This window comes from Trachurus trachurus (assembly GCF_905171665.1).
Source record: "Trachurus trachurus genome assembly, chromosome: 9".
Lineage (NCBI taxonomy): Eukaryota > Metazoa > Chordata > Actinopteri > Carangiformes > Carangidae > Trachurus > Trachurus trachurus.
Genome location: NC_139895.1, coordinates 11,620,871 through 11,636,056, shown reverse-complemented (window position 1 = coordinate 11,636,056; position 15,186 = coordinate 11,620,871). Strand labels below are relative to the sequence as shown.

General features: G+C 42.3%; 1 protein-coding gene across 1 annotated transcript; it reads left to right on the top strand.

Moving 5' to 3' along the window:
• Window positions 1–363: 363 nt before the first annotated feature.
• LOC310990951 (protein transport protein Sec24C) lies at window positions 364–13,545 on the top strand. Its single transcript, XM_083978519.1, has 21 exons — window positions 364–568; window positions 1,120–1,878; window positions 2,474–2,532; window positions 2,683–2,736; window positions 3,411–3,522; window positions 3,654–3,781; window positions 3,899–4,034; window positions 4,181–4,290; window positions 4,506–4,618; window positions 4,725–4,919; window positions 5,391–5,487; window positions 5,636–5,740; window positions 6,811–6,978; window positions 7,535–7,631; window positions 7,716–7,864; window positions 7,994–8,132; window positions 8,510–8,631; window positions 9,244–9,423; window positions 11,902–12,099; window positions 12,259–12,348; window positions 13,393–13,545. The coding sequence occupies exons 2-21, from the start codon at window positions 1,167–1,169 to the stop codon at window positions 13,531–13,533; spliced, it is 3,105 nt and encodes a 1,034-aa protein (XP_083834645.1). The 5' UTR covers window positions 364–568; window positions 1,120–1,166; the 3' UTR covers window positions 13,534–13,545.
• The last annotated feature ends 1,641 nt before the right edge of the window (window positions 13,546–15,186 follow it).

Sequence of the window (15,186 nt, the reverse complement as noted above, 5' to 3'; positions counted from 1 at the left end):
CCTCTATCTCTGCCCCCACCAATTCTAGTTTCTTCAAAGTAGCCACCCTTTGCTCTGATTACTGCTTTGCACACTCTTGGCATTCTCTTGATGAGCTTCAAGAGGTGAACCTGACCTTAAAATGGTTTTCACTTCACAGGTGGTGTGCCTTGTCAGGGTTCATTAGTGGAATTTCAGTGAGAATCTACAATGTAAGTAGTCATGAAAATAAAGGAAATGCATTGAGTGTGTCCAAACTTTTGACCTGTACTGTATATAAAAGAGGTTTCGTGACGTCACACTAGCAGGCTTTTACTTTGAAAGGACAAGCGGAAGCGCTCTATGGTTGACCAGTGATAACAGTTGTATGCTACATTGCAGCAGCAGGGCTGGCTCATGCAGCCGGCTGTGGACCAACTTACGACCTTAAAGATGAGTTAGTTATTCGCTGTGGATTCTTTATTAATAGAAATGAGTATTATTACCTCCAGTTTCTGTAAAGTGTTTCGCTGAATTGGAAATGAAGACGCTAACGTTAGCAGTTAACGTCAACTGCCGTTCGCAAGGATGTATCCGTTGATGCTCAAAGGTATCCAATCTCTTCTTTTTCTTTTCCTTTCTTTCTTTCTTTCTTTCTTTCTTTCTTTTCTTTTTTAATACGATTGTTTTTCTTAAAAATTTAGCTTTTTATTTTACATTTTCTGTTTGTATGGATGCAGTTTCTGTCCAGCGACCGTATGAAGCTGTTTCATGTGTGTTGTGGGCAAATATTAGCAAACGTTAACGTTAACTTCAGAAAAACTGTTTCTTAAAAAAGTGAGTGGCTGTGAATGATGATTTTTAGACGTTTTGCTCCAACGTTGGTGTGTTTCTGTCAGGTAGCCTAGGCAGGTAACGTTACATTACGGTGGTTCTGATGTGACAAGCTAACAGATTTCCAGTCACAATTTTAACGATTTCAAATATGTGTATTTGCCAAAAACATACCGTTTGCCTTTAATGTTTACAGGTAGCCCTAAGCTATCTGTAACAGACGCTGTCATCTTTACATTTGCGTGGGAGGGGGTGGGACACACACGGGCAGAGTCACATCACGACCCTGGACTGCAGGTGACTGTTTTTTTGTATTTGCCCCTTTAGGCCCCGCCTCCAACCAGAAACGCACCAATCAGTGATGGTTATGGAGGATGATGGACGTCCCCACAGCCAATCAGAGCCAGACACCCTGTTACCAGTGGGCGGGACAGAACGGCTGGTCCACCACAGCTTCATCTCCAGGACCCCTCCTCTGCAACAACCCCCTGCCCGGCGTTCAGCATCTCAGCCTGGGGTCACCCTCAGATCACAGACCCAGCTTTGAGCACCTACAGATTTATAACCAGGGCTGCCTGAGTAACCTCAACACCGTTTCATCCTCACACAGCGGTTATCACAACAGTATGCCCTGTGCTAATAATGCTGAGCAGAGTCATGTGCAGCATATCATTCCCAATGCTTATGTTTCATCGATGGTTCTGCAAGCTGCAAGCCAAGGAAAACATCAACTTCCATGTGCTCTCCCTCTTGCGAACAAAGGGACACAGCCTTGCAAGCCCCCTGAAATGTCACCTTACGTCCCTCATAGCCAATATCAAGCAATACCTCCTCCTTTCCAGTCCCCGTACACACATCAGGGTGCACTGAATGGACCTCAGTCCCCACAACAGAAACATCTGCCCATGAGCCCTCAGTCATTTGGACAATGCGTAAACCAGAATCCACAGTGTCCACCACCTCAGCTGGGATTTGAGCGATCACATATGGAGTCTGCTGTTACTGCTGGATATATCCACAATCATGTCTCACCCACATCACCTGTCCAACAGCAGCCTCAGTGGACACTTCAACAAAACTCTAGAGGTGAGTTAATGTGTAGTATAAATGAACTGAAAGAATGAAGTGCCTCTTTTTTTTTTTTAACTCTTAGATAATTTTCATTTTTTAGTACAAAAGGTAAAACAAAAGACAAATACAAATCGCTGAACATTTACAAAAATTCAAGGTCCGAGGGCGAGGTGTATATCCAAAAGACAAAATACCATACTCAACACATCATAAACAGTTTCACTTATTGGCCAAATAAGCATTAAGCCATTTCTGCCATTGGTTTTCACCCAGATCTTATTGTAGTCGGATTGAATAAGACATTAGCTCTAGGACATGCAGTTGTTTTACAATATTAACAAACATATCTGTAGTGAGGAGTGGGGACATTTTTCTGGAGCCAGCTTTTTGTGATGGCCTTTTTTACTCGAAGCCAGCAAAACTTTAAGAAGATAAAGCTTTACTCAATCCATCCGGCATATTTCCAAGATAGAGTTGTGAATGATACAAAAATGATGTAAAAAAAAAAAAGGGCCTGGTCAGCAAAGACCTCTTCACATAAATGAAGTGCATGATGAAAACATCTCACCTCATCTTTCATTGTTTGACTCTTCTTCTGTTTTCTCATCAGGAACCGTTAAAGAGTTTGTCCCCAGTGCTGCTGCACAAGACAGGAACAACACACCACAGGTGGGGAAAATACAGGTCAAACTAAGCATTAAAACTGTTTTAATGTAGAGGTGAAACACAAATGTATGCAATCATAATTTATTAACCAGCAGTTTCTTTCTGAATTATTGCCTCATTTGATATGATTTACTCTATTTTTTCTTTGTGCAGTCTCCTAACTCTGAGTCCCGTTATGGCCTGGACCCGGAGCTGCTGCCCAGTGCTGTGAGTACTTTCATTGTCTCTCTTCACATCTTCTCTTGGCCACCTGCTGCATCGCAAAGGATCATATCAGTTGACACACCTGACATGTTGTTGATGTGTACTACTATTCTTAAAGGGATATTTCAACATTTTGGCAAATTTGCCTATTGCCATAATCCCTATAGTCATAGGGGTAGCTTCACTACCTTTTAACCCTCATCAAATTCATCAAATACACAATTCAACAACTCCAAAATGGTCTCGTGGAGAAGTTGTAACCTGCACATTTGCACATTTGCTACACTATGAAATAATCATGTATAATTAAAACACATAAAGCAAATACTCGTAACTGCTTTCTTGAGTAAACTGGAGAAGCTGCACAGCAACTGTGTCTGGGATGTAGGTCCAGCTGCATTTGCCTCCAAAACAACTCTCGTAATGTTGCATTATTATCTCATAGTGTGGTGACTGTGCAGGTCACAACTGGTCCACAAGAGCGTTTTGGAGTTGTTAGATTGTGTATTTGATGAGTTTGATGAGGGACAGGGGACCTGTACCGCTGAGCAGCTCACGTCTCTACCCCGCTGATCTCAAAACAACATGAACGCACAACTTTTCACAAATATAAATATTTTACAATAAGTATGCCTCTCTTCTTGCTGACCTTCCTGCTGTCTCTCTGTCCGTCTCAGGTGAAGGTAATGGCGGAGGACAGGGCGGAGTGGGAGGGCAAGGTCTTCGTCTCGGAGCCTTATTCCTGTCTTCCTCCTCTGGCAACAACTTCCTGTATCATAGAGGACAAAGGTAAATGTGCACGACACAAAGTGTATCTGTCACTCTGGATAAAAATCTGTTTTATCCAATACTGTGAGTTGAGATTTTGTGGTGCATCAACATAACCTATCATTATTGACCTCATCTCTGTTGAACTCCAGGTAACACGAGTCCTTTGGCCATCCGCTCCACCTCATACTGCGTGCCCTGCGAAGGTCAGACCGTCCTGCTCAGTCGTTTGCCGCTTGGAGCTCTGGTCACTCCTCTAACCAGTCAAAATGCTGGAGAGGTCAGTTTTTAGCTTCTATACTTATTTCTTTGATCTATTTCTCTCAAATTAAACAACATCAATTAAAATACAACAACCTAAACCTGTGTATTTTGTTTGTCTTTTTGCTGTCTCTAGAGACCCCTCCCACTTTGCAAAGAGTCAGAGTGCGTTGTGGGTTGTGGTTGGTGTGGAGCCTCCATGTGCCCGGCGATGGGCTGGCAGGACTGTGGTCAGAGATTCTACTGCCCCTTCTGTGGTAAACTCAGTGAGGGTAAGTTTGAATGTCTTGAGCTGCTCTGGATCAATGAATTTATCACTTCCTGTCACCCAGTGAACTGTTTTTATTCCATCACCTCTACAGTGTGTTGAACTCTGCTGCACCCAATGTGATTGCGCTTTTCTTTTCTTGTGTCTCAGTGCCGTGGCAACACTACCAACCAACCAAGGGGGTGGAGGGGGTTCGGGTCGACAGAGACAAGAGGCCTGAGCTCAGTCTGGGGTCGTATGAAATACTCCGTTCTCAGAAGGTTGGTTTCCCCGTCTTTAATTATCAGCTTTGCCTGCAAATTGTTGTGTTTGACAAAGTCGATATTCAAAAGCTGCTCATAATATGTACAGCTGTGTGTGGTGGGAAGCTGCAACCTGGATACTTTGCAATATAATAATGCTGTTTTTGAGCTAATTTTGAATATGTGATGTCCAATTTGTGAGGATTTGATATATGATTGTACTTGAATCTCAGGGTGAACCTGCAGCGCTGCTTCTCGCCATAGATGTGTCTGCCTCAGCGCTGAGAGTAGGACATTTGGAGTTTGTAACGCAGCAAATACACACTCTGCTCACCTCTATGAACAGGTGAAACACACTCTCCTGTGCACAGTATCTTCAAACAGCTTCACAGTAGCAGTGGTAAGGAGAAAGTGAACAATGATCCATCGATCTTTAAATCTCACCTGTGTAGGGACGATGATGATGGTGGTGGCGCGGACGTCCGCATTGGCTTGATAACATACGACAGAAGGATCCACCTGTACAACCTGAGCCCCGCCCTGTCTCGCCCACACATGCTGGTCATCACAGAGACAGAAGACCTGCAGCTTCCTGTGAGGGAGGGGCTTCTGGTGTCCATCAAAGACTGTATAGACAGTATAGACAGGTAACAGACACTGGACTTCTTTCTTTCTTCTGTCTATCTTTACAAACCAAAATATGAGGAGCTCAGTTTTTGCCAGATTTTTAATTTGAAAAGCCTCCATTTGAAATATATTGATCCCAGCAGCTGGAAGTAAACCAATCAGAAAACAAAACCCTGACTCCTCATACATCTTTAAACCAAGAGAAGCAAACAACACTTCACTTGTTGAAGAAACGGACACTTGTATGAATTTCACTTCACCCTTTGTGGTCCACAGAGACTACAAAATATATTTGACACTGACACTATTTTATAGGGAGACATATTGTATAAATTCTCAAACAGTAGTAAATTACTTTTCCTGCAAATTTAATCGACAAAGTGACAATATTTTTGCTGCTTTGCTGAAAATAATGTAATGTCTCTGTTGCCTTTGACATTAAGTGATCACAGTTTGCTGTTGTTTCATTGTCTTTCGTTGTTTCTGTGTAGTGTGTTGCAGCTTATTCCTCAGTTCAGTGCAGAGTGCGATGACTCCAGTGGAGTTCCCATGGAGCTGCCGATCAGAGCTGGTGTAGCTGTACTGCAGGTCGGTCAGCATGAGTTCCCATTCTACTCTCACTGAAAGTTTTATTCTGTGTATTGTGGTTGCATAGCTGTAGTTCAAACTATAATCCTAATTGTTTTATTAGTATTAATGGATTTTAAATCTAAAATGTGTTTGTTTCTTTGTCCAGGCCCTGGGTTGTCCTGGAAAGCTGCTGATCTTCCATACTGCCGCTCTGATAGAGACAGGAAACACAAACTCCTCCTCAGGTTTCTTTGGCTCCAACAAACCAAAGGTACATATACATATAATACACACACACACACACACACACACACACACACACACACACACACACACACACACACACACACACACACACACACACACACACACACACACACACACACATACACATTCACAGAAGTGTAACTACAGTATGTACTGTAACATTATGCAGTTTTACAAGTGTCACTCGTGGTGAAGTGTCCTTAAACCTGAACCCTTATCAGCTGTAGTGGGCCCTGGTCTTTAGTCGACCTCTGACTTCTCTGTAGAGCGGAAATTAGTAAAGATCTTACAACCAGGAAGCAGCCATCTTCAACCACTTCAAAAGCCTGGTGACATTTCCCAAAAAAGAAAGTTTAAAATGCTTTTTTTCCCTGCTACTACTCATGCACAAGTGCTGTAACATGACACATTCAGCTCATCTCTCCAGAGCTGTTGAACGGATGCAAGAGTTTGCGTCTGATGTTTGAATAAATTAAGTTGACACTTCAAACAAGTGTCTGTTTTGATTATGATTTTCTCCACAGCCAGCACAAGGTATTTTTTTTTTTTTTACAGTAAAGTAGAAAAGTAGCTTTCACTTTAACAGGTTAGTTCAGATGTTAAAGCTGTCAGCTGGCTTTGTTGAGTATAAACAGGGCAGAATATACAGCTCTGGAAAAAAAAAAAAAAAAAACACTTCAAAATGATAAGTTTTTCTGACATGTGTGTTGAGTAAAATGAACTCTTTTGTTTTATTCTATAAACTACTGAAAACATTTCTCCCAAATTTCAAACATAGATGTTGTCATTTAGAGCATTTATTTGCAGGAAATGGCAACTGGTTGAAATAACAAAGATCCAGTGTTTTTCAGACCTCGAATAGGCTAATGCAAAGAAACGGGTTCATATTCATTTTTTAACAGCACAACAGTAATTTTTTAACTTAGAAAGAGTTCAGAAATCAACATTGGTGGAATTACGGACTTTCCTATCCAGGATTCTCTCAGTGTTTCCTGTGTGGAGGTGTGACACGTGTTTCACAGCTGTATTGCTGATTTAACTCCTTCCTCTTTTATTTTTGTTTTTTCCCCTCAGTCCATCTTTCAGCCGTCAGAACAAGCCGTCTCTTTGTCCAAGGAGTGCGTCCGTCAGGGCTGCGGCGTTCACCTCTTTGTCCTCTCCCAACAAGATGTGGGCGGAGCTTGGCCTGGGCACATCCCATATCTTACAGGTGGAGCTCTGCACACCTACAGCCACCTACAGGTATTTAAGCAGCTCCTCCAGGTTCAGCTCTGGAAATGGCACAAAATTAAGAGGAATGTTATTTTTGAATATTGATTAATTTGTGTGGTGTTTTGTTGAAAAAATGGTGAATATAGCCACAGGCTTTTAATCAGCTGGTTAGCTTAGCTTAGCACAAAGACTGGAAACAATACCTGTAACCTGTACAATCTGAAGGTGTTTTTTTTCCAGATGAAGCAAACAGGATATAGCCTGTTAATTACTGAGCCATAGGTGGATTTTATTATTACCTGACTGTCGAGTTAGCTTTTCCAGTTTTTGTGCTAATAGATAACCAGCTTGTTATTGAATTCTGGCATGAAAATGAAAAAGCATACAGTATGTCCCGAAATGTTTCATAAATCATTGAAACTAACTGTTCATCAAATTCTTGGCACTCAGTATAGTTAAATATTTGGCTTCTTCTGTTATCACTTTGAAGCAGCCGATGGTGTGTGACTGGGACGTGCTGAGCATTCAGATGTATTTCAGTGGATGTCTTATTGTAGACTGGTGTTTTTTCAAATCTCCACAACAGGGAGAGTTGGACAGAGAGCGTTTCAGCACTGATCTAAAGAGGACCGTGGATGTGGACGCGGGCTACAAGGCCGAGCTCAGGATCTTTGTCAGCAAAGGTGCCAGGTCGTTTTTAAGTGTAATTAATTATCCAGCATCCAGTGTCTAGAAAAACACCCCAACAAATATACCTGTCTCACCAGATTTACGTGTGTCCGGCTGTTACGGGTTGTTCATCCCTGGACCTAGTCCTAGCCACGTCGCCATGGCAACCCTGGATCGGTGGACGACACTGGCGGTGGAGCTTGCCCACAGCAGAGCTCTGGATGAGACGCGAGGTGTAGCCATACAGGTGGGGTCATGATTGCTGTCATCAGGTTGCATGGTTCAGATGACAGTTTCACTTTCATAAGATTTGCTCTTTTAAAAAAACAAAACAAAAATAAAACATAATCCCCCTCTCTCCTCTCCCGTGTCCCAGACTGTGTTGTCTTACAGCACGCAGTCAGGAGACAGGATGTCCAGGGTTCACACTCTGACCCTGAGATGCTCGCATCAGCTCCAGGATGCTTTCCGCCACTACCAGGCCCAAACGCTGCTCACCTTCTACTGCAAGAAGAGTAAGGCACCGGCACCGAAGAGTAGAGGATTATTTAGGAAATAAGATCAGATAAAAATGTCATGCACCCCTGGGAAAAGTTCGACAATGGGCCAGTACGTTCAGAAGTTACTGAGCCGTTGTTTTTTATGTTAATACCATAACATGGCATGCACATACACAAATGGGAACAAGACCACTGTAACTGATAGACAACTGATCCCTTACCTGCTGTTTTATGAGCTTTTGTTGCTTTACTTCCAGTTGTAAAAGTAATAGAAATACATTGTACTATGTAAAAAGCAGAAAATATGCAGGAATAACAGTATTTTTTTTGTTTTGTTAAAATAACCATCCGATGTCACCTGTTGAATTAACTGTGTTGTCGTGTCTCTTCAGTGTACTGTGCAGCGCTGGAGCGCCCTCTACAGGAGCTGAGGGAGGAACTGCAGACAGAGATAACAGAAGCACTGATGTCCTACCGCAAACACTGCTGCTCTGCCTCGGTGTCCACTGGACAGGTGCGTTTGAAGAAAACACTACATAGTTTTACATTTTTCCAAAAGTATTATGTTTGATTTTTATTTTTTTTATACTTTATTGTGAGATACAAGACAAACAACACAGCGGACATACATCAATGCATACACAAAGTGTGAACAAGTGCGTGTGTATGTGTGTAATTCAGGTGTAGTATATGGATGGTGATAGCAGTGATAAAGAAAGAAATGAATGAATAATAATAGTCATATCAGTCATAATAATGGTATTAAGTTTAACAGTTGTGATAGCATTAGCTAGACAGCAAACATAATATAACTCATAATAGTGATAATAACAGTAATAATTCTGAAAATGAGAAAGAAAAATAAGAACAAAGGCTGAAAAGAAGGATGTGTGAGCGAAGGATGGGTACTTAAATGGAATTTTGAAGATAAAAAATAAATCCATAAAATGAGTGAATGAAGCTCTGAGAATGGAAAAAAGAAAGAAAAAGAGGGGAAAAAAGGAAAAAAACAAAATCTTTTTTTTTTTTTTTTATTAATTAATTAATGTATTTATTTAAGTACAAGAGTGCACTATTGGAAAGTTTCACATATGTACTGAACCCACTCTCTGTCTGTGTTTTGCAGCTGGTCCTCCCTCAGTACCTGCGAGCTCTCCCCGTTTACATGAACAGCCTGAGGAAGAGCGAGGTGCTGCTGCCGGGCCTCAGGAGCTCCATCCACCACCGCCTGCAGCAGCACTGCCAGGTGCTCAGCATGGACACCTGCAGCACGGCCACACACTTCTACCCTCTGCTGCTGCCTCTGGTCAGTACACACAACACACAACAGGTTGACACCAGCTGAAATCCTGCACCACAGGACTAAAGCAAATATTGATCCTGAAAGGAAAAAAGCTGTTTTCTGGTAGGTATTATTTAGGGAAAGAATCAATTATCATATCATGACACTTTTGTACATGTTGGTAATATGGGAGCGTTTCCTATCGGCCACACATGGAGTGGGATGTAACTGGAAGAGATAGCAGGTCTGTATGTGAGATGGACCGGGTTAGTACATTAGTTTTTGTGTTAACTTTAAAATGTGTCTTTTAAATTTAAAATAATAAAAAAAAACCTTAAGCCGGTGCATATTCTCATTTGTCCAGGTCATAGTATTTCAAAGGAGGTTAAATCGAAAGCAACTGAACTTAGTTATTTGTCTAGGAAGACGTTTCACCTCTCATCCAAGAGGCTTCATCAGTTCATGTACGCAGCTGACCAGGCTGGGACTGGTCCGACTATCTGGTGTGGAGACTCACTATTTAACCTCTTGTGTGGGCGTTTCACAAGGGTGATGATGTCACTGGTTCCCTTTTGTGCTCCAAGTGCCAACGACAGTAGTTGGAGTGACAGTCGTTGGTGGGAAGTTGGTTTCGACTTCGTTAGTGCCCTATTGTGTTCTAACGACAGTCGTTGGAGTCACTTGCCACTTGTGAACAGTAGTTGTTCTTTGAGGCTAGATTGTTGAGTCTCCTGGGAAGGGATGAAAGGGCAGCATTGTAAATTGGGGATAGGTGGTGTCTCAAACCTCCTCCCCTGTTGAGGGTTGGTTTTTCTACTTTTACAAAAATGGCTTCTTTAACTCCTCTTTCAAACCATCTGTCCTCTCTGTCTAGGATTTGGACATTGCTGTCCTCAAAGGAGTGGGCTTTCTCCTTGAGATGTAAATGAACAGCAGAGTCCAGTCCTGAGGAGTTTGCTCTCCTATGTTGGGCCATGCGTTTATGCAGTGGTTGTTTTGTTTCTCCAATGTAGAGGTCTTTGCATTCCTCGTTGCATTGGACTGCATACACCAGATTGCTTTTGTGGGTGTGTGGTGTTCTGTCCTTGGGATGTACCAGTCTCTGTCTGAGTGTGTTGCTGGGTTTGAAATACACAGGGATACGGTGTTTGTTAAAGATCCTCCTGAGATCCTCCTGAGAAACTCAGGAGGATCTTTAACAAACACCGTATCCCTGTGTATTTCAAACCCAGCAACACACTCAGACAGAGACTGGTACATCCCAAGGACAGAACACCACACACCCACAAAAGCAATCTGGTGTATGCAGTCCAATGCAACGAGGAATGCAAAGACCTCTACATTGGAGAAACAAAACAACCACTGCATAAACGCATGGCCCAACATAGGAGAGCAAACTCCTCAGGACTGGACTCTGCTGTTCATTTACATCTCAAGGAGAAAGCCCACTCCTTTGAGGACAGCAATGTCCAAATCCTAGACAGAGAGGACAGATGGTTTGAAAGAGGAGTTAAAGAAGCCATTTTTGTAAAAGTAGAAAAACCAACCCTCAACAGGGGAGGAGGTTTGAGACACCACCTATCCCCAATTTACAATGCTGCCCTTTCATCCCTTCCCAGGAGACTCAACAATCTAGCCTCAAAGAACAACTACTGTTCACAAGTGGCAAGTGACTCCAACGACTGTCGTTAGAACACAATAGGGCACTAACGAAGTCGAAACCAACTTCCCACCAACGACTGTCACTCCAACTACTGTCGTTGGCACTTGGAGCACAAAAGGGAACCAGTGACATCATCACCCTTGTGAAACGCCCACACAAGAGGTTAAATAGTGAGTCTCCACACCAGATAGTCGGACCAGTCCCAGCCTGGTCAGCTGCGTACATGAACTGATGAAGCCTCTTGGATGAGAGGTGAAACGTCTTCCTAGACAAATAACTAAGTTCAGTTGCTTTCGATTTAACCTCCTTTGAAAAAAAAAAAAAAAAAAAAAACCTTCATTGTCAAATCAAATAAAAACAGAATCTACATTTCCATCAGGAAAACGAACAGATGAAAGGAAGGAGCTTGTTTACTTCTTTTGCAAAGCAGTTTGTTGAGGTGTTTTGCTTTTAGTTTAGTTGAATGTATTTTGTACATGGCCACTGAAAGAAATAATCACATACAGAGAAGAGATGCTTTGTACCGGATTTAACTAAAAATTCTGCAGCTCCTTGGGCAGGTAGAAACAACAGGACAAAACACACGCATGCAATTTAAAATTCAGATGAATGGAATAATGCAGCGTACTGTATGAAGATTAGCGTTGACAAGCTGTTTGCGCAAACAGCCTTCTCCTTCAGAGCAATCAAAGCATGGAACAGTTTCCCAGAGGCTGTGCTCCTCTTTGGCAGACCACAGGCTCCCCTTGTAGTTGTGGTCACTCAGAATAATTTAGTGCGTCTCAGATGCTCTGGAAGGATTAATGTAACTTAGATTTTCTGTCTCTTCTCACCTACAGCCTCTGTCGGTCGAGAACGCCGACCCTCTCAACCCAGAGGAGGCGCTGCGCTGCTCTGCTGCCAGTCTGGAGCCCAGAGCTCTGTACCTGATCCACGCACCCCTCACCCTGCTGCTCTGGGTGGGCACCCAGGTCCCAGCCAGCACCCTGGTGGAGCTCTTTAACACCAACTGCTTCTCCTCCCTGCCCTCTGGAGAGGTAAGTCTGCACCCACTGTAGATTTTTAGATTATACTGAATATGTCCAACAAACTAAACCTAAAACAAATGAAATGTGACTTTTTTAAGTGTAAAAATGGAAAATAATGTCCTTTGCCAGCTTTAATGTTAAGATTACAACCTGTGTGTGTTTTTCTAGACCAAGCTGCCGGTTCTGGAGAACCCTCTGTCCGTTAGTATTCGATCCCTCATCAACACACTGGACTCCCAGGTGTCCTGCAGCCGTAAGGTGAGCAGCTGTCCCAGACAAAGAGTCAGTATTTAACAACAGCCCCAGTGTGTCGTCCAACACGACCTTTAATGACCTCACATCACACTCCTGCTGTCTCAACATATGAGCTCCATTAACGCCTCTTCTCTTACCTGCCTGCTGCTCGTTCTAGTAGTTCTCACTCCATATAACTCCACTCCATATAAATAAATAAAATTTGAATTTGAATTTGTGCTGCGCTCAGGTCAGATTTAGAGCCCGTCCACACGAATAGGGATTTAATGAATCCGTATCTTTTGGAAACAAGTCCAAGAGTGGGAAAATCTCAAAATGCCAAAACAGATCTTTTGTGAAACGATGTCATACCCCCCACCGCTCTGACCTGTAACCTGAGCCACACCGCTACATGTTACAGTCTATGGATGTAACGCAACAACAGCTGACTACTGTCGGTCCCTTGGACACTGCGGCTGAATCGCGTCCGTTAAATCATCATCAGTCGTCATATTTACACTGACACGACTCCCAGTCAACATTTGCAGTTTAACTACAGCGGGGAAGCTTTTTGTCTTCTTCCCTGTTTTTGGAGTTTATGTGTGGCAGCGTTACATCGCGACACACACTCCACACAGGCCTGGTGTATGTACTACAGCGTTTTCAGTCGTTTTCAGTGGATCCGTGTGTATGCAGATATTTACTTCAACGATGGGGCTGTTTATGGTGACAAGAAAATGATTGCTTTGGGTGAAGCTCCATTTTCGTTTCGAAGCTACTTTTTTTTTAGATTTTGCATTGTTTAAATACACAACCAGAGAAGCAAACCTCCACCTCCAAACACTGACCAAGGTTATTCAACGGTTATTCAACTAATCCAGAGCTGTAATAATAAATTTGTTCTGCTTGAAAGACACAAAGTGAAACAGAAATGTCACTGGACGTTAAAAGTAGTGTGACCTTCAGCGTTGGATATTTTCAGTTTCTCCACGTCTCATCTTGTCTCGTTGTAACTCAAAGCCCAGAGTGCAGCAGCCACTGATAACTCTTGTGTCTCTCTGCCTCCAGCTGTGGGTGGTGAAGCAGGGCGACGCCTGCGAGGAGGCTCTGCAGCGCCACCTGGTGGAGGACAAGAGTCCCAACGGGGGGGCATCCTACGCTGACTTTCTCTACCACCTTCATGTGAACTCTGTCCGGCTGCTGCAGTGACACACACACACACACACACACACACACACACACACACACACACACACACACACACACACACACACACACACACATTTTCTCTGGGTGCAATATCTCCTACAAAAGAAGACACTACAACATATTAACCCTCAAAAGAATAAAACAGAACGAGAAGGGGGAAAAACAAGTATTAATAGATATTACCTAAGCTGGGAAGACCACAGGCCTGTTCAGGTTGTGCATGAGGAAGATTTACGAGAAGATTTTATTTATTTAATGACTGTTACGATATCATGTGTGCTGTGATGAATGTGATCTGTGATACTGTGTTTATCGTGTTAATTTATTCCTGCGTCGTTACAATTCTCTAATACCCGAGTCTGAGGTTTGTGTGTCTGTTGGCTGCGTGTGTGTGTGTGTGTGTGTGTGTGTGTACAGTGGAAACAGTTGGCTGTGTGTGTGTGTAAATTCTCCTGTAAATAAATGAAGTCTTTAATTGAACCTAGATATCACTTTTAAATGTCTTTTTTTATTTTAATTTTTCCTTTCCTCAGTGCGCTTTAGCCAGGGGGAGAAATTCCTCTAATGTTTTGTGTGTTTTCTAATTAACGTGTCTTAAATGTCACCCAGCAACAGCAGATGAAGAAGATGTGACTCAGGAAGAAGCTGAAAGGGCAGCCGTCTAATGAGGCCAAGTGGCTAATGGCTCTAATTGCCCGTCTTTATGGTGTAGGAGGCGATCGAGCATGTGAGCATGAGGCAAAGCAGGTGGAGTGGCACTGATGTTATTTTGTTTTAGTTCATTTCACTTGTATTCTGACATCACTTACTCACAAAAGCGATCGGTCAGACACTGAACCATGGAGACCGAAGCTGTTAACATGTCCGCTTCTGTGCACCATCACCGTTAATCATCTGTGCAGGAATGACGACACTTCTCAATAGTATAACCGGTTTGGGTCACATGACATCCTCTCTGCTTGAGGACCCCATTTACAAAAAATTAGAAATTGCCTTTTTAATTGCATCATAGTTATTGCAATTTTAATACGGTATAATTTCGCAGAGGTGTGTAACAAACAGCAAATAGTGAGTTTTACACCATTTCGTGATATTTCACAATAAAAGCCCAATTAGTAATGGCGTAATGCGGTACATTTAGATAGATAGATCGAACTTTATTCATCCTGAAGGAAATTCTTCATGCTGGATTGCTCCAAAAGAAAATGTGCAAAAGAAATAAATACAATTTAAAGAGGAAATATACGATAAAATATATCCTACAATGTCTAAAACAGTAAAAGTATACACTACTAGTGTAAAGGCATAAATTAAATTGAGTACTACCGTACATAATTTGAATACAATACATAATTGAAATACACTATAATACTAGTGCAAAAGGGCCTAAGCATAATTTAAATAGGAGGTATGTTGTCTTTTGGACATGTTAGTGTTTATGTTCATCTCCTACAGAAAGACCATCAAAATGTGGCTTTTTATTAAAATATGACCAATTTGGAGGAAAATGCCAATTAGTTTAGCTTCTGTAGTTTGAAGGCAATATGGCTCCGGTCACGATTTTAGTAAAATGATAATTTTTTTCTGTAAAGGTCACTCAATAAAATGATATATTATCAAAATTACAAAGTACCCTTTCTAATTTCACCAAGT

Excerpts from the sequence above, each read along its gene's own strand:
- LOC310990951 (XM_083978519.1), top strand. The coding sequence starts at position 1,167 with ATGATGGACGTCCCCACAGCCAATCAGAGCCAGACACCCTGTTACCAG. Across the intron at positions 5,741-6,810 it reads TTGGCTCCAACAAACCAAAG|TCCATCTTTCAGCCGTCAGA; the intron begins GTACATATACAT and ends TTTTCCCCTCAG. Across the intron at positions 12,100-12,258 it reads CCTCCCTGCCCTCTGGAGAG|ACCAAGCTGCCGGTTCTGGA; the intron begins GTAAGTCTGCAC and ends GTGTTTTTCTAG.